The 22,095-nt window shown below is 40.6% G+C and overlaps 1 protein-coding gene across 3 annotated transcripts in view; it reads left to right on the top strand.

Moving 5' to 3' along the window:
- Positions 1-22,095, top strand: part of LOC119647812 (fibrillin-3) — a 369,488-nt gene that overhangs the window by 341,695 nt on the left and 5,698 nt on the right. For all 3 annotated transcript variants that reach the window (XM_038049031.1, XM_038049033.1, XM_038049032.1), the window contains one exon: positions 10,506-10,596. In XM_038049031.1, coding sequence (XP_037904959.1) covers positions 10,506-10,596 — 91 coding nt within the window. The remainder of the gene's footprint in view (positions 1-10,505; positions 10,597-22,095) is intronic.

The raw sequence follows: 22,095 nt of genomic DNA, 5'->3' as shown, positions 1-22,095 counted from the left end.
AATAATAATAATAATAATCGTTGGCGCAACAATCCATGTTGGATCAGGGCCTTGAAGTGTGTTAGAGCACTTCATTCAAGACCGTAACGGTACACTAGGAGGCAATGTGGTCAGCATTGCGCTCGCCCGAGATTATTACCCTGATTTGACTCAGGTACTCATTCACAGCTGAGTCGACTGGTATCCGACGTCAAATCACGATACAAATTCCACTGCCACCAGTGAGATTTGAACCACGACCCGCCGCACGACAGCCTTGTGCTCTAACCACTCAGCTATCCGGACACTTTCCAATAAATGTCAAAATGAAGACTCCACATGACTATATTTGATGAAAAAAAAATTTACACCCCCTTTTTGCATGTATGGGGAACCCCCCGCCCCCCCGCCCCCCTTAAATGCTACATGAAAGGATGTAACTCACTACATGCATGAGCGTTCACAGTTCCCTCCTTTTTACCAAATGTGGTGTCAATCGCTACAACCGTCTCGGAGAAAAAATGCGTGTAACGGACAGACAGACAGTCAACTGATTTTAATACACGAAATCTTGAAAATGAGACAAGCATTAGAAAGTACAATTGAAAATTTTTCATTTGATACTTTACATGATCTGGTAAGAAAAAAATTACACCTCTCTTTTGCATGTATGGAAACCCGCCCCCTTTCCTCTCTACCAAATTTCATATCAACAAGGGCAACGATTTCTGAAAAATGGGTGTAATATATTCAAACAAACATATATAAAGACAGATAGTTTTGTTTCATACAAAACCTTAAAGACCTTGTTGAATGGCAGCTTACGTCATCTGTTATTGTTGAATTCGAATGAAGCGTGCTTGGAGTCCCAGAAGAAAGTGACATACGTGGGAGTAACTTGCTCTAAGCATGTGAGCTGCTGAATATATAGATGTGGGACTGTTTGTCGCTTATTTGCATACTGTTGCAATGACGATGAAGGTAGAAAATTTCCCTCCACGTCTCAGCGAATGGCGTTGTTAGCGTATTTTCCTCTACATACAGAGGTAATTCAGGGTGCATTTTTGGTTCAAACAGATGATGTAAGTTGCAACCAGGTGAAGGCATTAGGTTCGTTTTCGGTCAAAAAGTTGCAGTCAACGTTATATTTGATATGAGCTGCTGTCTTGTTAGCAGTGATACGCTTCACACGCTAATGCATTTCCACGTTCTGCCTTCCGACGCCTGAGAGAGTTGCTCGACGCTGCTTCATTGACAGCTAGTATGGCTAATACTAGCTGGAGTGGACAGCCATCAGTTCTGTATTTTGTGTTAGTGTTATCTTGTGATATCTTATGTGTTGTATGCCGATTCTAGTTCAACGGTAGGGGAGTGTCATTCCCACGTACTCCAGGAGCGCAATCAGACCTGACCATCTTGAGTGGCTGTTGCCACGAAGCCGCACCGGAGGTTGTTTGCGGTTGGTTCTTTTGTAGGGTGATTTTGCTTATGCCCATATGTGGGTTCTGCTTTATAACTCAGACACCATACCTGCTACTTGTGGCAGCGGTATTAGATAAACCCCGCATCCATTATTTATGCATGCTGGGCCTGCATCCTATACTATTACCGTTATGTTAGCCATAGTGTTGCTCTGATTGTGGTCATAAAACCCATTCGGAGAGGACTGCGGAATTATGGCAGGCATCCAAGTTAAACCCCAAGGTTTTCACATTGTAGTACCGTAATCTTATTATATGCATTGAAGTTATGAGCGATGATAAAGAAACTTAAGCATAGTCTCATTGAAAACCTAATCGGAAAAAATCACTATATAGAAAGACCCCGATTGAATTTAGGTATTAATTCATATATTATATAATAAGAAATGAAACTGAAGTAAAGCTGAAGACAAAGATATTCCGAGTTTGACAACAGACAAGTGTACATACATACACGAAGTGTGTTCGAGCACTTCATTCAAGATTGTAACGGTACACAACAGTACACTGTAGAAGGTAATATGGCCAGCATTGCCCTGGCCGGAGATTACTACCTTGATTTGGCCCATTTACAGCTGAATCGAGTGGCATCCGACATCCAGTTACGATCATCAACATAGAAAAAGTCTGCGACAGTTTCTGGTAAGGATCCTAAGAGACTGAATAATTAACTTGCTTCCTAGTTTACCCAAAGCTCTTAGTGGAGTTAAATAGTTAAGATTGAAGCAGGTTCTGCCGAATAAGTAGATTGTATCGCATTGTCTCGGTTTGAATTAAAATTTAAGGGATCTTTCCTTATCGATTGGCCTTCAAGTGTCCGATGGCTTAGCAGTTAGAGCTTGCGGAAGGTCGTAGTTCAAATCTAATAATCCTGGGTGATCGCAATGCTTACCATATTGTGTCGTACAGTGTACCGTAGCTCTGTAATCTCTCGTTGCAATCTTGAAAGAAGTACTTTAATACACTTTAAGGCCCCCTAACTGGATTGTCCCGACAACGATTTTTATTATTATTATTTAAGGATTAACACTATATCGGGGTTCTTCCAACGATTAACATATACCCGACCTGTCGCGTTCTGGGTTCCTACATAAGTTTCATTAACGACTCTGATCTAATCACCAACAATCTACAATTTCAACTGGAACATTCCTTTCACAACTGGAGGAACAAAAGTAATATTTTTCATTAAAGAGATGCTACCACTTTCTCACTATAATGTAAATATTCTCGGTGAACGGGTCTCCAAGCGTAATTAATAAAATACTATTTTAGGAATACACCTTGACATAAATTTTGACAGAAACACTGTAATTAAACCTATTCTAAGATACAGAGAAAAAATTAGGTAGCTTCCTGTCAATTAAATTTGCGAATTTGGGTTGTTTTTAGCTATTCTTTCTACAAAGGAAGAAAGGGCGTAAATATTTTTCCAAAGTTCGCACTCAAGATGGGTATTCATCTTTGGAATATTAATAGTCAGCCTTCTTCCACCCATTGAGTAAAAGTAGAAACTCTAAAGCTACTGGAGGTCTACAAGGATTTGCTCTGGTTGAACATTGATAGTAAAGATAATTTTATTTTTCATTTGAGGAAGCAGATGGCATAAGCTTGTTATGATGGCTTTCCATACTATCCGCCAGAGGTGAAATTTCACCGGTTCCTATGCGATTCAAAATTATGATGAATTAAGCCTTGAACCTTTTCAGCTTTTCCGCGATGATGAGGAAGAGAAGCTAGCCATCGCAAACTCGTTTGCGAAAATGTATTTGATTGCAAAATTGCTGTTATTTGGATTTGCTTTTGCTATCATCGCCCACGCCAGGTTCGAACTATCAACCGGGTTTGCGACTTCTCACGTTCTTCGATCCGTCTCCAGGTTACCATAGTAAATCAGGTCTTCTCACGTCCTTTTGGGACATGGTCGAGAGCACAACGCACACCCGAGGTAAAACCGTTTTTATTGGCGGTCCATTGCTGTTTAATGTTCATGTCGCCTGACTTGTAAGATAGCTTTCCCATTAACTTTGGGGGCTGAATTTCTACTCTTCTGCAAAAAGATGCAGTAGCCACACTCAAACGAATGTAACTGATTTTTTAATAAGCACATTCGGAAGATAACTCTTGAATTTACTACTGATCGCAATGTCTTCAATACGAATCGTTCTTTGCTACCAACCAGCAGAAACCCAATTGACCGTTGTTTTTGTGGACACCAAGCCTACCTAGTTCTTGGCACTCACATTATTCATTATGATCACAATTCTACGTTTAAAAAAGCTCTCCTGAACTGCATGTCACTGCTCATTGTAAACATGCTTCTTCTCTTCATCGGAATTCGGCATTGGTAGCACTGCCAAATCCTGTGAGAAGCTGGCTTCCAAGATAAATGAATCCCCTTTACGGTGGTGGTCAACAACTATTTGATACCTGATTGGCATCTACTGCCCCTAGGATTTTCAGAATACAAAGGAAAGTGCTTCAGAAGGAAGAGGAATACTCCCCATTTCATTTCGCCTAGGCCCAGAATAATCAGCTTCTATGGCTACCATACAAGTTGAGGAAAGAGAAAGTTTCGACAACGATGAGCATACGTACTTTCCACAAACTCATTATATCCCGTTTTCGATAGGTAAAGATTGTAACCGTGAAGTTAATTCCTATCAGAGTCGTTGTTGACTTTTCCGTATCTAAATCTCTTTTACGATCTTTTACAAGAAGCAGAGAATATTCTGAGTGTATTCTTGTAACGTAGGTTAATAAGCTAATTAGACAGTTTTTGGCTCATATATTGAAATATTTGTACCTTATGGAAGTTTGGGATCTTCAGCGGAGGAGAATGGTTGCTACTTTCAAAAATCAAAACTCACGGAGCATTCGTATTTATTTACAGTAAATTGATTGTATTCAAAAATGAGGGAGAACAAAGACAAACCCGCCAGTATTGAGTTCAGTCAATTGGTACAAAGCAAAAAATTTGTTTAACATCTTAAGTATTCAGCCGATCAATGAAGTTTGACTAATAATTATTCAAATCGGTACTTGAGTTTACGTTGGTCCCACTTTTATGGAACCCGACCTCTGGTAAACAGATCTGGTAGCACAATCTTGAGTATCAGCTATATCGGAGTGGTCTACTATCCAGATTCTGAACAATCCAATCCATCCAATCAGTGAATGTTAAGCATCAAGTAGCGGCAGACTTAAATTAACTGACTTCATATGATGGTATCTTTTTGTGACAATTGGTTTTTGTATCAGATTTCGTCGCTATTTCTTCGCACAGATTCTGCTGTTGGCGGGAAAATTTCGTCGCCCGAAATATAGTCGAGTTCATAAACGAATTTTTCTGTAATAGTTCTGAACCAGATCCTCTTTCTATGGCTGACCTATTTCCTGTAACCTCAAGAAACTCGAGGTCCTCTAAAGACCATTTCTCTCTTTTGCTGATTATGACATAGTGCATATAGTATGTATGGCTTGCCAAAGGTAAACATGAATATTATACGAATCGCAAGCATAGCCACTCGTTTTTCAAGAAGAGAAGGAGGATTTTCTGTGAGAAGGCTACAGTATAGCGTCAGCTCACTTTCTTCACTTGTGCCAAAGGTGCGATAACGCAGCTCAACATATTACCACATTACATATTGTGTGCATGGCGTTTAATTCCAAAAAGTAGAATGCTTGTAATATTAGATCTTAAAAGAGTGTCGGTTTATAGGAAAACTACAGAAAATACGAACTGAGAAGTTCTCACCGTTTAATTCATAAGAACTTAGAATAAATATTTGCTAATAGTTTTGGACAGCATTGTAGAACCTTGGATTTGATTTTAATATTACCCCATAACGTCATAAGCTGTTTGCAATGTCGTTGGCATCGAAATCATTTAGCACTTTTTAGGGTTCAGCTTTTTTTAGTATCCAGTATGATATCACGTCTTTCTTGGGGTTCATCTTTAATTACATTTGGAGAATCCTGAATTATTAACTAAAAGCGACCACAAAGAAACTAGGCAGGTTAGTTCTAACAGATTCTGGAGTATCTATCATCCTAATTCCAATTAGGAAAGGGTCTCTAGTAGAGAACACATGATCGCTCCTGTTCAGCCGACTACTGAAGCAGCCCCTTGAATTGCTTATTTTTTGCAGAACAGACAAAATTTCTGTGTGAGAATTTGTATTTTCCTGTTTTACTGTTTACATTTCCTCCATCCCCATAAATAATTATCCCAACATTTTCTCCAGCAAGGTTTAAGCCATGGAATTAAAAATACCGTCCCCAATTCCTTAATTTTTCAGACTCCATCTGTCGAAAGGTACTAGGGTGAAAAAAAAACAAGTTTTTCTTCAAATGTCTCCCAAATGGTCACAACCTTCACATTAATCTCTTATGATTTCTCCCCTCTTAATGTTTACTAGAAGCCGGGGAGTATTCATTAGGGATATTATTTTTCATTCAATTCTTTTTATAGGAAAGTGGGTCATCCGGCCTTTTAAGAAACCTCTTGCAAAAATGTAAATATTCAAAACAACTCACAATACTTGAATTTAGTAAAAGAAAGTATGGAATGCTCAAGATATAAGGTGGCGCAGGGGATCCAGAAACTAAAATTTTATGCACTGACCTTCATTGAACTCGATTTCAAATAGTCAGCAGCATCTATTCGTTTCAAATCTGAGCGACGGTATTCTTTCCATACATGCCTCTGCGGCGATATGTTGCAGAATTATTGATAATAATAATAATCGTCCACTGATTTGAAATAAACGAGCTTTCTTTAGATTTTAAACAATATTTAACAGAAGCGATGCACATATTTCATAGCTGGTAAAAAGGAGGGTATTTTTGAAAAAGTAGATGACAATTGAAGAAAAGTAAGTTTCGCTTCATTTATTGCAATAAAACTACATTACGAGTGCAGCGTTCACAGTTTTTTGCACTACGTGCTGTAAAAATGGAACTATTCAATATTTAACGTTAAATGCGGGACTACTCTGCCTCGCACAGGAAGATTAGTGTACATATCCTATTGCTATATCAGTTAGCAATAGTAGTTGGTATGTTCTTATTGAGGAAAACTCTTGGACTTTTAGTCGAATTTCTAGGAAGCAGCTTTGCGAAAGTTTTTCAACGAAGGTGAATACCAAGGACCATCCTGAGTGACCAGAGACGACCAAGAGGGGAGAGCTATCCTATAAACCTAAAAAGAATGCGAAATTGACCGTGGGTATACGCCTATACTAACCAGGCTCAAGAATCTGGGAGGGGAGGGTTTGGTGTTTTGGGCACTTCGATCCCTCATGTGTCATTACACCAAAATTCACGTGTCCTTTCCGATGCTTAGGTCCGCAAAGGAATCTAAAATGCACAAACGGGGATTCACGCGATCATAGTAATCATCGTTGGCGTAACAATCCATATTGGATCAGCGCCTTGAAGTGTGTTCGAGCACTTTATTCAAGACCGCGACGGTACACTACATCATCATCATCATCAACGCGCAACAACCGGCATCCGGTCTAGGCCTACCTTAATAAGGAACTCCAGACATCCCGGTTTTGCGCCGAGGTCCATCAATTCGATATCCCTAAAAGCTGTTTGGCGTCCTGACCTACGTCATCGCTCCATCTCAGCCAGAGTCTGCCTCGTCTTCTTTTTCTACCATAGATATTGCCCTCACAGACTTTCCGGCCTGGATCACCCTCATCTAAACGGATTAAGTGACCCGCCCACCGTAACCTATTGAGCCGGATTTGATCCACAACCTGACGGTCATGGTATCGCTCATAAATTTCGTCGTTATGTAAGCTACGGAATCGTCAATCCTCATGTAGGAGGCCAGACATTCTTCGGAGGATTTTTCTCTCGAACGCGACCAAGAGTTCGAAATTCTTCTTGCTAAGAACCCAAGTCTCCGAAGAATACATGAGGGCTGGCAAGATCATTGTCTTGTATAGTAAGAGCTTTAACCTTATGGTGAGACGTTTCGAGCGGAACAGTTTTTGTAAGCTGAAATAGGCTCTGTTGGCTGATAACAACCGTGCGTGAATTTTAACATCGTAGCTGTTATCGGTTGTGATTTTCGACCCTAGATAGGAGAAATTATCAACGGTCTCAAAGTTGTATTCTCCTATCCTTATTCTTCCTGTTTGACCAGTGCGGTTTGATGTTGTTGGTTGATTGATTTTCGGTGCTGAGGTTGCCACCATATACTTTGTCTTGGCTTCATTGATGTGCAGCCCAAGATATCGTGCCGCCTGCTCGATCTGGATGAAGGCAGTTTGTACGTCTCGGGGGGTTCTTCCCATGATCTCGATATCGTCAGCATAGGCCAGTAGTTTGGTGGACTCAAAGAGGATCGTACATCTTGTACTTACCTCAGCATCACGAATCACTTTCTCGAGGGCCAGGTTAAAGAGGACGCATGATAGGGCATCCCCTTGTCGTAGATCGTTGTTTATGTCGAATGGTCTCGAGAGTGATCTTGCTGCTTTTATCTGGCCTCGCACATTAGTCAGGGTCAGCCTCGCCAGCCTTATTAATTTCGTGTTGATACCAAATTCTCTCACGGCCGTGTACAGTTTCACCTTGGCTATGCTATCATAGGCGGCTTTAAAGTCGATGAATAGATGGTGCAACTGTTGTCCATATTCCAACAGTTTTTCCATCGCTTGCTGCAGAGGTAAGTTAAGTCCTTGAGGGTTTAACATGAGCACCTGTCCGGACGACTTAATCCCACGATCTTCTTAAGACACGGATTGATTCTGTGACCACAATCAGAGCCCCGCTGAGGCAAGCAACAACGGTACCAGTCTATACCAAGTGCATGGTTTAACATTCATACTGGTGGATGCAAAACATACCTACCGTGTTGAAACCCAACACCGCGCCGAGGCCCGGAGATCTCTTCTCGCTTGAGCATAACTACAACCCCCATAAAACTCCCACTAGGGGGCCAACCGCAAGCAACCGAGCTGTACTCACATACAACGGGAGTTCACCCGAAGTATGAGAGTCCAGGGGCTATCCCGGTTCCCATGGTACCAATATAGCTCTGGTAAGGTTTCGTGACCAAATTGCCAGTTCAAATGAGTCTCCGTGCAGACTCGGGTCTGATCGCCCTAATTAGGCCTTCCGTTCCGTTGCTAGCTTACATTCATCGTCAAACCAGCCGTTTCGACTTTTTTTGCGGCTGGGGCCAAGTACCTTTGTGGCCGTGTCAATGATAACATTCTTCAAGTAGTTGTGAAGATCATTTGTTGATGCTTCACCCCCAAGACCTCTGTTAACTACAGTTATTGCGGCATCCATTTTCCTGTTATAGGTGTCGCGGAGGGCTGTGTTGTGAATGGCTTCAGTATTCACTCTCACCTGATTGTCAGAGGGGATTGTAGGTGGTGTCGTAATTCGAGCTCGGAGCACCATGCCAACGAGATAGTGGTCCGAGTCTACATTGGCTCCCCCATATGTTCTGACATTCATCAAGGCTGAGAGGTGGCGGCGTTCAATCAGCACGTAGTCAATTTGGTTGAAAGTGGTCTCCTGGTATACTTAGTGTAGATATCTCTTCTCGGCCTAGCTGGTAAGCAGATTTCAGTCCATAGAGGTTGCGCACGTTCTATACGAGAATACACAAATCGTGTAGCCTGTTTCGTTGACGAGTCCGTCTAGTCCGAGGCTTTGGAACAGTTCATTTTTCCTTCTAGGAATATCGGCTCTGCTCTACCCTCAAACTCTAGGACCACTTGCGGCCGCTTCTCCTGTTTTCGCGGAGGTTCACTTACAGCTTTTTCTACCTACAGTTTACCGTTTTGAAGGAACTACCAATGATCTCCACATAGTGATGGAGACAAAATTTAATAGAAGGACTGTTTGAGGTGGTTAATGTTCTTCTCCCGGTTTTGATTGTGCCACTTTAAAGGTCTTCGTAACAACCTGTCCATCAAGTTGGGGGTTGAGTTATCAACTTAGGGAAGCTGCTTTATCGTTATAGTGACTAAAATAACACTCAGTTCGATGGTTAAATGAGGAGAAAAGCTATAGTTTCTGATAATGCATATAATAGTATGTTGGCTTAACATAATCTATTAAAAAGAACTTTAAATCGTTTCAACCCCTTCCAATCGAATTTAGTATCAATTAGCGCAGCAGTAATTGCCATCGGAATTTGTAAGCCTAAGGACAAAGGACCAACTGCTGGCCCTTCGTAGCGAGTAGAGACAACTTCGACAACACATGCACATAATCAAACGTAAATTCATTACCGTCGCCCAATGTACAAGTACACCACACACTCCATTCACTCCCCAAGTCCTCCGCAACAACTCCATTTGTGGTGCTCTAAGTAATGTCATGTTGTTGCTGGCGGCATGGGTGAGCCCTTGATTGTAATATATAATTTGTTATGATTTCTCTGAACCGGCACTTAATTAATTCTGTGCGGCTATATCATGCTGTGCTGGCACGTAAACCGAAGGCTACTTGGTCTCTTAAAGCGTTCATAATGGTTTTGGCCAGGATATTAGAGGACAGCATTATGGTCTAGTTTACACAGCAAGTGGTCGTGGTCGTTTGCAGCTTACTAAGCAAGTGGAGTGTTCCGAGAGTGCGGCGGCAGCGTAAAATCCGCAAAAGAAGTTGACGTCATTACAAGGAATTGTTAGCAGCTGCAAAGTGTTTGGTAGGGTGAAAGCTCAATTAAGGGAATGTATGACGCCTATAATTAGTTATGCGCAATCAGGAGTCAGATGGTTATTCAGTGATTATGTCCATCTATTTTAAATTGCATCTTTCAGTTAAAAGGGGCTTGGACCAAGTTTTCTGTGGATTTATTTATAGAATTGTTCCATTTTCATTATTGATGTGTTATAAATGATTAAATTTGCATGCGTTTTTATTGGTGAGTCTATTTCCTTATTTTCGCAGAAACGTTAGGCCAATTTAAAACTTACCATTTGCGCTCCCTAAACATTAAGTTCGATGACTTTACTAGAAAAACCGTTATGGGATTAACCCCTATATCAACATGTTTTCTTCTTTCAGCGCCAGATTCCAATGGGGTGCTACATAAAGAACGTCCGAATCAACCCAAATATGCGCTACCATCGCTTGAGACACCGCAGAATTCATGGAAGTAAGTATTCAGTTTTTAAAGACGAAATATAATAATAATGATAATAATATTTAACTATTTAAACTGTCGATATACAATATTCCTATCAGAGGCATGTAAAGTTGTCTTGTTTACAAATATGAGTAGATAGCAATTCGCTTTTTCTTTCTGGAAGATACACATCACTTGGATGGAAACATTCGTTCAAGGCGTATGGAAAGTTTCCTATTATTGGGCAAAATACATTGATTGTTACATTTTCTATCTTATGGAGTCCAGTGGAATGTCTGCTTGACGAGATAAGCTTCCTACAAGAAGCATATCTCAGTTTATCATATTTACGTCAATAGTTGAAAATTTGAAGAGCAACTGCGTGCAGTCTAGAGAATCGATTCTTAAGACGGTCATTCCGTGTAGAGGGGTTTTTCGTGGAGAACTGGATAAAGATACAAATGCGATTTTTCACCATATATTTATTAATATCTTGAGGCCGAAAGCATAGTTCATTATTTAAAAAAAATGTTTTTTACTTCTGCTACGCTAGAGGGCATTGTCATAATTTAAAGACAAAAAATAAACAGCATTTCAAGGTGCGAACTTAACACGGTTCGCTTACTAGAATTATTGTTTAACTTTTTAAGGTTCAATGTCGTCTGTTTTTTTTGGAGAGCCGGAAATCTTCATCACTGGTCACTGGTCTGGACACACCAGCGTGTGAGATTTTTATCCACTAAAACCACTCCCTGCCCCGCCGAACCACCATAAGGTATTACATCACGGGGCGGAGCCAGCTCACTCTAGGTTAATCCCATTTCTTCTACATACGGCACACGTGACCGCGCTTTTCTCCTTTCCTCTGCCTTTCGCAATTTATCTTGAATGTATGCATGGAGTTGACCGCATCCCAATTCTCTTGATGTGCTAGCATTTTCGACACCAGATTTTCTGGTACCAACACCTCTCCTAGAGTCTCCTCTAGATTCCTCCTTTCTTCCACAAATCTCGGACAGTGGAAGAATACATGCTGTGGGTCCTCTGGGACTCCATTACAATTTGGACAGTCGGGTGAGGTCTCCAAATTAAACCTGTGAAGGTATTGGAGATATCCTCCATGTCTCGTGAGAAACTGGGTGAGGTTATAATTAATCTCACCGTGTCGTCTCTCAAACCACTGCTTGATGGCAGGGATGACTCTGTGAGTCCACCGACCCTTTCCCGAGCGTTCCCACCGCTCCTGCCATCTATTTATGGATCTCTCCCTCTCAGGGTTCTTCGTCTGCAATAAGGGAGAGATTGGCTTCGCATGGTATATATACGCCATCTCATCTGCCAAGATGTCAATCGGTATCATTGCAGAGATGACAAATGCTGCGTCATCTGAAACAGTCCTGAAGGCAGAGCATACCCTCAGAGCTGTCCTCCTGTAGACTGCATTGAGTTTGCTAGTGTTAACTGACATCCGCAACGCCTCGCTCCAAACTGGGGTCGCATAGAGCATGATTGAGGTCACCACCCAGGTATGAAAGCTTTTGTTTACTTCTTCTGTGGGTATATTTGAGTGCAGAACTATCCCACTTGTATGTAGCCCGTTATGTATATGCATTTAACATGTCAGACTACTCACTTTAGTGTGATGTTGATAGTTGCAGTGAATTTACACGGTAAAGTCAACTTTGAGCTACTTTAACTGTGTTAGTAATAGTATGATTTTGATCAAACTTGGGGATAACATGCTTAATATTATATTCTATACTACTACAAACTTTTATAACTCTAGGATAAACTTAAGGGGGTTTTTGCTCAATTTCCCCAAAAATATGGTAATATACAATTATTAACTTCATTTGAGCAGATATTGATATGGAGAGTATTTTGAGGCCTGGATACCATATAGAAGCAACTTCATGATTTTTTTCAGATTTTTTGGTTGGGTAGTTTCTGAGAATGGGCCCGTTAAAGAAATCATCTTTCCACCTCACCCACTCCCCGCCTTTTTAACAAATCTCGAAACTAAGACCGGCATCAAAAAGTGCTAATCAAGACCTTTCATTTGATGTCCAACATGACTATATTCGGTGAAAAAAAAATTTACACCCCCTTTTTGCAAACAAAACCTTAAAAAACTAACACAATTATCCTAGTTTGCGAATTGTAAAAATATGTTCTGAATAAGTGTAAGAAATTTCAAAGAATTTCGTTGGATAAATTTTGGGCTTTTTAGATTGTAATTATTAACCATAAAACCTTAACTGACCACTAATTTCCTAAACCTAGTCAATAATACTTCGGTTCCTTAAAAAACACATGTAAAGCCTTGGCTTCAATTTTCGCTCTTTTAGCGAAGTCATTCAGACGTCGTTCGGAATTCGTACTTCATTGCCGCGGTCGACATAAACCTGACATACGAGACTTTAGCTTTTAGCACTGTAATTTCCGAACGACTCGGCATATCTAAAAATCACTTTGCCCATATATTCTACACTATATCTAAATACAATTGATGCCAAAAAAATCGATTCCTCGGATGCGACACACGGGATGACCACCCTAAGACAACGTTGTGATTATTATTGTTGATCTGAATGTCAAGATGGGCTTTGAAAACACCTTGATCGAGTATGGGAATTCGATCCCGATTTTTTTTGGGTACGGTAGGTGAATGGAGCCCCCCTCAGGAACGCCACTGGACTATCAATAAAACACCTCCCCATCCTCAGAGAGCTAGCCTGGAATCGTTTGCCACATTGCTTCGGGCTAGCTTCCAAAGATCTTAGGAGCCTTCAAATCAAGGAAATCCTTACACCGACAGAAGTGGAGAGGAGAAATTGAGTTCAAGGAACCCCCCATCATCCGGCTCCTCGACCTGCTGAGCTCTATGTTCTGCGCAACGAGAAGTAGCTGAACCAAATGCGCCCGGCTCCACTTGTCAACGCACCTCAGCATTACCTTGATAATGTTTTGTGAAAAGAGATCCACTGTAATTAAATAAAATTGTTAACGAATCCCATCCCACTTTCATAAGAAAAGAAAGTGTGACGGGCGTCCTCCATATCCCCATTGTAAAACACACAACCAGGAAATCATCCCTTCCCAATCTTGTGCAGGTAAGGCCGAAAATCTCCATGCCCGCTTAGGAGCTGAGTAGGGAAATATTCAGTCTCATCATGCTTTCGATTAAGTCACGCACCTATATTGTCAATGAGCCGCGCAGTCTCATTTTGCCAAGGAAGTTGCCATTCATCTAATATACGTTCCGGTTCTTCATGGGCAAGCACCTCTCTTGGCTCTTCTGCCTTGTGCCTGTATATGGTATTCCGCTTCTTAATATGATGAGTATGATGATGAGTAATTTCACTCCTGCTATCACCACCATGGCCAGCTCTGAGGCAGTGCGGTATGCAGATGCTGTTCCCAAAACTTCGCGTCCCTATACCTGTCCAATTTGCTTACGATATACTTCGTTGTCAAGAGTGTCAGCCGATGCCTCTGCGCCATATAGCAGAACACACTGCATTGAACTCATCAAAAGACGTTGTCTGCTGTTTGCCATTAGCCGGCTTAAGGCCGAAACTCCAGTTGCTGCTTTGATTTGCTCGAAAAAATTCATCTTTTAGTCAAGCGTTAGTCTATGGCATTTCCTCGTTAAATTCTCCTTTAGTCAGGACGGGTTTTTCCAGTGGAAGGTTGAAACCATGAGCAATATCCGTTCGCTTACTCGTTCCTTCAATAATAGTCTGGTTTCCGCCTTTTTGACAGAGCGTCTGGTAACAAGCACCGCAACATCATCTACATAACCGACCAGGCGCGACTTTTCTGGCATATCGAGTCTTAGCAGATTATCATAGGAAGCGTTCGAGATGTCCGATTTTAGGGTCCCTACGCTATCCCCGACGCGACATCCCTCCTTCTCTGACCCTCTAACGTCTTATAACTCAGGAACCGGTTCCTCAGATAATCCCTCAATATTCGAAAGAGACAGCTCGGCACGTGGAAAGTATTGCCTAATGTGCCTTAAATATCTTTCCACCTTATGGAAGTATTTCTAACGTTAAGTGTTATAAGGAGCATCACCCGTCGAGCTCGGCGGCTGTGTGCCTCTGCTTGATGACCGGCATCCACGACTTACATGACAGTATCAACTGTGGACCTCACCGCTGCCGCGAACTGCCGTAGAGGTAAGTCTCCGGGAGCACGGATCACTTCAGCGAGTTTACTTCTGATGAGCCTTTTGAGCACTATTCCGACAGTATCAAGCATACAAAATGGTCGATCTGAAGACGGCAGCTCACGGTCTGATCACCGCAAGTCTCATCACCAATCAACGAGGAGGGAAAATGCCTTCTTTAAGGTGTCGAGCAGTAGGTTTGGTAGATGTTCGAGCATCAGTTTGTATACCTCTGCAGGGATACCATCGAGTTTTGGCGCCTTCTTCTTTTTCGTAGAGATGACCGGCTTTTCCATCTTTTTATAGAGAAAAATGGGGAGTCCTCGGCGGCCTTCTGCATCGTTCTCGCCATCTCGTACGGGATACTCGGGGAGTAGTGTTCGTAGAATGCAGTCTATCTGCTCGGCCTCAAGTGAACAGGGAAACGCGGTCTATTAACACCGGTTTAATGCACACTACCCGACCAGGGTCCCGTAAGGGCTGGTTACACGCGACAACTATCACGTTGGCAGCTTCACATCACCCCATCGACGTCGACAGCTCCGGAGAGTCCCAGTATGTCCCGATGTGTATCAGCCATTAGTAGTTCGCTCTTCGCCGAGAAACTTTCTTGTGGCTACTACCTAGGGCGCAGGTATAATGCAAGATGTGTTACTCAATAACCTCGGAAACGCCACTCTCGGTATCTTAAACGATCCATTTGGTATCCTTGACGACCCTGAGGATGAACGCGATCTCGATGATCCTACTAATAACAATGGATGCATTTCCAAAACTGTAACCTCCTTAATTCGGTGCCACATTGTCCGATCATAGGACTTGCAAATTGATTTTCAATTTATCAGACCGACAATGTAGGGAATTCATTGTGAGCTACTGCAGTAGAAAGTTCTTCTTCCTCCATGGATGCCAAAAACATGCAGCAACCCGCCAGAGATATAATACTAATAAGCATTGGACGCCTATGAAAAGCGATTTTATCTCAATATCCCATGAAGACGTGAATGGAAACACAGCGGAAAGTCTGGAGGCGGAATCCAAGTTCCTTAGAAAGTCATGGAAAATGCTGAATCGCATCGCTAGCAGTCTTTGAAAATGGCGCGTAGCCTATACAGGGGTTTACAGGAACCATATTATCCAAAACTAACCAGCAATGTTAACAGGCCGCAAATCTATTTGAATATCTACTACGATAGGGAAGACCGATGATAACAGTTGGGCTAAAAATGTATGGGCTAACTTAGAAAAAAATGATTGATAAAATTTGATTTTATTATTCTATATAGTTTTCTTCGAGGGCGATACAATGATTACAGCGGTTATACAATTTTTTGTAACCATTTTTATAGGACGATTTGTCTTTAGCCTCAACATGGGCATTAGTTTCGGCAATTATCTCTTCATTGGCGCTAAATTTCTTTCCAGCAAGCATTTCCTTCCAGTCTGAGAAGAGGAAAAATCGCTGGTGCCAGATCTGGAGTGGTGGATGCGGAAGAAATTTGAAGCCCAATTCATGCAATCGTGTTCATTGATTTGTGACACGGTACATTATCTTGATAAAACAGCACTTTCTTTTTCTTCAAGACATGCAGTCCATTCAGATGACGATCGTTTTGATTCTAGTGTGAAGCAATGGAGCTATGTTTCGTCCATTGTCACATATCACATAAATTCGGGATTTTTTTTTATGAGACAAGAGCTTTAAACACTGCTCAGAATCGTCAACTCCTTGTTGTTTTTGGTCGATTGTGAGCTCTTGAGACACCCATTTTGCATACAGCTTTCGGATACCCAAACATTCATGCAGGATATGTCAATCACGTTCCTTTGATATTTATCGTATTGAATCTAGTACTAGAGTTTAATTAGTTCCTACATTCCTGAATCATTTTTGATGTAGTGAAAAGACTGATCAATGCACTCAGTGCAGCTATAGATTGCGATGCTATTTCCCGCTTTTCCGGCTTTAAAACAATTAGTCAATTGTTTCTTACGTATACTTTGACCGGTTCAGATTTACTGTTTCAGATTATATCACAATTTGCCTTGCAAAAGGCGATTCATGAAATGTTCCTTCCCGTTTTCAGTTGCCGGTATCAGTTTCCAGTATCCTTTTAGTAACTACGAATGGCATTATGATTATATCCTACCTTTCTCCAAGCGTTAGGAGAGGAAGACATTAATTCTTTGGATGCCTTCATATTGCCGGTCTCCTCATATCGTCTCTTGAATGAATCTACTAACGATAACAATGGTAAGGACTTTCTATTCTTTGTTTACAACGTCAACAATGTTCAAAGGACCTGCTATTGTCAAAAAGTATGGAAAGCCCAATGGTTATTTTCAAGTACTACGGTTTAAATAAACTATGAAGTGAGTACTTTTCGAGGCATGGAATTCGTTGCCATTAAACTTTGAAAAGGATATTTAAAATCCGTCTTATTCCTCTTAATTATTTGATTGCAGAAAATATCCCATGAAAAAGGCACTAAAATACAGGTATTACCCAACTGTCATACATATGCGACGCTCTTTTCAAGGACTTTGATTTTGATATTATATTGGCATTGCAACGCTCTGCAGTTAGCTTTTTGAAGTTTCCCTTACTTCAGTTTGAAGAAGACTAACTTTTATCAACTCCTTCAAGCTATCACTTTTTTATAATGCTTCGGCATGACAACTCCATCTTTCTGCTTCCTTTCTATACATAATTCCTATCGTCCTTGGCCGATATGCTTTCTCCTATTCACAAATTCGGTATAATTTTCTGCCCTTAATGAGATACGACTTTTTCTATAAGTTCTTTGTATCTTATTGCCAACGTATAGTATGTTCATAATGCGACAGTAAAGAAAGGAAATCAACTCGTCGCTTAAGAGCAATTCAGTTCAAGGTTCCGAAAGCAATTACAATCTTCTTTAATGAAGTTAACCATAATATCAAAGTTTTTACGATTTAATAGTTTTTCGCTCATTCCATTTGGGGGAAAAAATCTCATTAGTTTCCACTAAGTTTCTCCTCAGATAAGACAACAATTTTCCAGAGTGTTACACTTAATAGCCTTGAGCTAACGAACATTAAATTTACTTTTGTCACTTGCAAGGTGTTCACATTCATTTTCTCGCCCGGAAGAGTAATTAACTTCACTAAGTGGTATTCTCTGCATTAAATCCTTTCAGTTTAGCCATACAAAATCTGCAGATAAAACAATTGCAACCATGAAGGTGCTCTTATGCATACACACGGCTCCAATTCACTCCAGGATGCTTTGAATTACTCACCTGGTTCATGTAGGAATACCATGCAGTAGTGTGGCCCTAAAAATTGTAGCCTTGACCAGAAAATCTTTTCGCCTCAAGGATTCTCCAATGAAAGTAGAAAGCAATTAAATGGTTGCCGTATGTGAGGATGGATGCGCATTGGGAGCTCAGGAAACGAGGCGAAAAATTAAAGACTCATCGTATTTAAATCTCAGCTTATATTTAATTGACACTTATAAATAGGTTTTTATATTTTTCTAATTCCTTTTTACTTTTATGTCCAAATGGGTGTCTTGTGTTTGGGGATGATTTTGTTCAAGATAAAGAGATTTAAGGATATGCCTATCTTCAAATCACATTCAGCTGATTAATAAAATATTGTTGAACTTATCTTAGCCTTTATCTATTTTATTTTCTTATTAGGACAATGTTCTTATGCATATTTCAAGTAGATATTGTCATTAATTTCATCAAAGTGATCCATTTCATGTAGCGTTGATTTTGCATTTATATAAATCCTTACATCCTAAGGTGACTGTAATTTAGATTAAGCATCAATTTTGGTGGACTTACAATACAAATTCCGATTGTTGTGTTTCAGTGAGATATATAATTGCGTGCTTATTATTATTTACATAGAGTTTTTTTACAATTATTTATTAATGATTCTTTTCATTTCTCGTCAACTTTTCTCTGCTTTCAAGCGTTTAAATATTATACTCCTTATTTATGTCGGGTCAAACTTATATACTCTTACAAAATTAAATTAGATTAAAGCATTCAAATACCCCATTGAAGTTATCTAAAATATATAACAGCAAATTTATCCAAATGTAGAATGTTCCGAACATTTTGTGACAACGTGGTCTGAATTCCTTGGTTTAATTCCAACGGGTAACATAACAAACTCTCATTCTTCAGGCAGTAGATTTCAACGGAGTCCTGTATCCAAGAAAGATAATTATCGGCCATAGTTCCCTCCAGCCAATCAGTCAAGTAGTATCCTTTTTAAATAATATAACTCTGCAAATTTGCATAATATTAAATGAATAGCTCCTCAAATTAGAATTGAAGTCCATTAAACGACTTGGTGGAACAAAAGAGGAAAGTATGAGTTCTTCCTTGACCATTGAAAGGTTAGTGAGTATTTGCGAATAACTACAAAACCAATACTGAATGGGAGGAGAGTTTGAAATGATCGAATTGCGTGTGATTATTAATGTGGGGCTCCCTTCGAGAGTTCGAATCTAGTTGATATTATGAACATATATCGAAGTATATCGTCTAACACGAATTAATATTCTGGTTGACTGAGTTACCAGTTACACAGCTTGCTTTAAATATACAGAACAGATTTCAACAGAGCTCAGTAACGAAACCCGCAAAAGCCATCGTCAGCAAAAAATCCTCAAAAAAAAAAGAAAAACATTTGAAACTACATTACTGCAACCAAAAAATAAGGCACCATACGGGGGGTTTAAATATATCATCTTAGACGGTGCAAAGTTGTTCGTCGCAGACTGGCCTGGTCATTATCACTTAAAATATCCTTTTCGCTCGTACGTACGAATTCTAGATAGACCCTTGTGATGATTTAGTGGGTTGCGCGATGGTTAAAAAACTATCAGTAAAATTCTACGTTATTACAAATGGCGCCCAATGTGGGACCCAACGCTCGTTCGACTTTACGAGTATTATGATAAACTATGGATGATAGCGTATTTCGGTTCAAGCCTTCGTTTTGGTATGTCGTTCTGAAGCTTTGCTCCCGACTAGAATTCAGATGCATTTGGTTTGATGTTTGCTTTTAAACCGTGTTTTCCGCAGAAGCAATGTTCACTACCCTGATTCCTATCCCACCTTGCAGAGTTTCCTATCCCTTACTTGATAGTATATCTGAAGTCTTTTGCTTTTTGTGTTCATCTTCGGAGTTATTGTGTCGTAGATCATTGGCTTCCAGAAATCCCTGAAAATACCGGTCTTTGTGGCTATTGGCTGAAAAGTAATTCCATCGATTATTTGAATTATTTCTTTCCGTTACTCTCCACTCACTCTCGCTGGGTTCACATGCAATAAAAGGGGGATTCTCTATTTTGAGAGAATGCGGAAAAAGAGTGTGAACCCCAAAGGCCGCACCTCTGTAAAATCAGATGGGGGGAAACATCTCTCTCGATCGCAACGCTCGTTTCTTGAATTTTAATGCTCCAGGCATAAGATCAAGAAAGGAAAGTAGCTCAATTTTTCAGCTTTGCGTTCATTTCCATGTTCACTTCACATTCTGGTGTGGTTTAACACACTCGCTAAAAAACAGGTAATAATTTTTGTTTATGTCGTGAGAGGAACTGAAGTGTGCATTTGCGCGTCAATGAGATACTCCAGTGGAGCTCCAATATTTGAGGCAGACCTTCATGGTCCATTTCGCAATTTTTTCAGGTTTTTGGAAATTGTCCTACTCTCTTAATTGGCTTTGGTCAATTGGAACGGTCTTTGGACCCAAGACTAATCCATCAATCAGGGCAAACTTTTTAAAGCTTTGTGGAAATAAAATATTATTAAAATCGATTTACTGGCTAACAGGTAGACTGCTCCAATTCAATAAGAAATGCTGGGAAGGCTGGAATGACGTCGTTTCACATTAAATTTAAGCGACCTCCCAGCAAACAACCAAAAGTGTTTGCATTTTTGTTGACCAAGTGTAGCCAGATATGAAATGAAACGTCCCGGTTAATATTCTCTAAAACAGTCGTCGGCTTTAACAGATGCCTCAACGGGCGAGAATTGTGGTCACTTATTGCATGGATAAATTCTCAGAAAATTTCAAATTCAAAAAATCTGACAGACTTCCAAGAATGGTCAAATTATGCCAAAATTTTCCTGGAAAGTTTGGTAGAAACTCTCCCGGTTTTGTTATCCTTATACTTGTTACACAGTGTTGTTTAAAGTCATCGGACCGGCAACAAACATCGAATCAATCTTATTGCGATTAGCAGTAGACTTAGAATTTGTGTTCTAAATATGTGAAACCAAGAAGTTGCTGATATTGGTTTTGAGAGCGATCAAAATCCGAAGGTCACTTTGTGCATTTGTTTGTATGCATCGGCTCCCCACCCGCACCGCAAATTTCTGTGAATCAGCGGTCGTCCAGCATTGGACAAAACTTCTCTCTACGCAAATCACATCAGGCTTAAACAACCCGTCGGAGAATTTTGATGAGCGATTAGCCGCCACTAGGTGTGCCTTTGTCTCTAGTGCGGATGAAGTTTTTGACCACGTCTCGAAAGGAAGTTAGGAAACTTGGTTGAATAAGGAAATATGCAGACGGGTTGATGAACGTAGTGAGTTGAGAGCTCCGTTTATAGCTGCGAGCGGGGGTAAGCCCGACCCGTTGGAGCGCTGTAATAAATTACAATAACTGCAGCATATTTTGCGTAGAATTCAACCATCGCGCAGTTGAGAGCAGCAGACGCTGCCGCAAATATCGAATATTTACTTCGTATGGAGCATAATGAAAAAGATTGGTCATAAGCCTTTTGATATACCTCGGAGGAAGGTTAACGGTACAAACATTCACCATGGATCTGGCTCGTTGAACATTCAGTGAAGTTCCACTCCTTGTGGATAATCTGAGAGCCACGAGATCATAATAATAATAGTCGTTGGCGCAGCAATCTATATTGGATCAGGGTCTTGAAGCGTGTTAGAGCACTTCATACCAGACCATAACGGTACACTACAATAAGAGGTAATGTGGTCAGCATTATGCTCGTACGAGATTATTACCCTGAAACTCATTCACAGCTGAGTCGACTGATATCTGACATCCAGTCACAATAACGAATCTCTCTGCAAACAGTGAGATTTGGACTGCGACTCTCCGCTATGATAGCCCAGCGCTCTAACCAGTTGAGCCATTCGGACATAACATACAGTGACGAAATGTTCTTCCAAACTGAAACAATTTTTTTCTGTTTGAAGATTAAGAGAATCATTTAACGTGGATTTCACTTAGGGTAATTCGCACTCATGCCGTGTTTGCGATTATACATAAAGCAGCGATTACCACCTGTAGCGATTTTCGATCACGCAGTTCCCAGA

Source organism: Hermetia illucens, chromosome 2 (genome assembly GCF_905115235.1).
Source record: "Hermetia illucens chromosome 2, iHerIll2.2.curated.20191125, whole genome shotgun sequence".
Lineage (NCBI taxonomy): Eukaryota > Metazoa > Arthropoda > Insecta > Diptera > Stratiomyidae > Hermetia > Hermetia illucens.
This window is presented reverse-complemented; position numbering and strand designations above follow the sequence as displayed.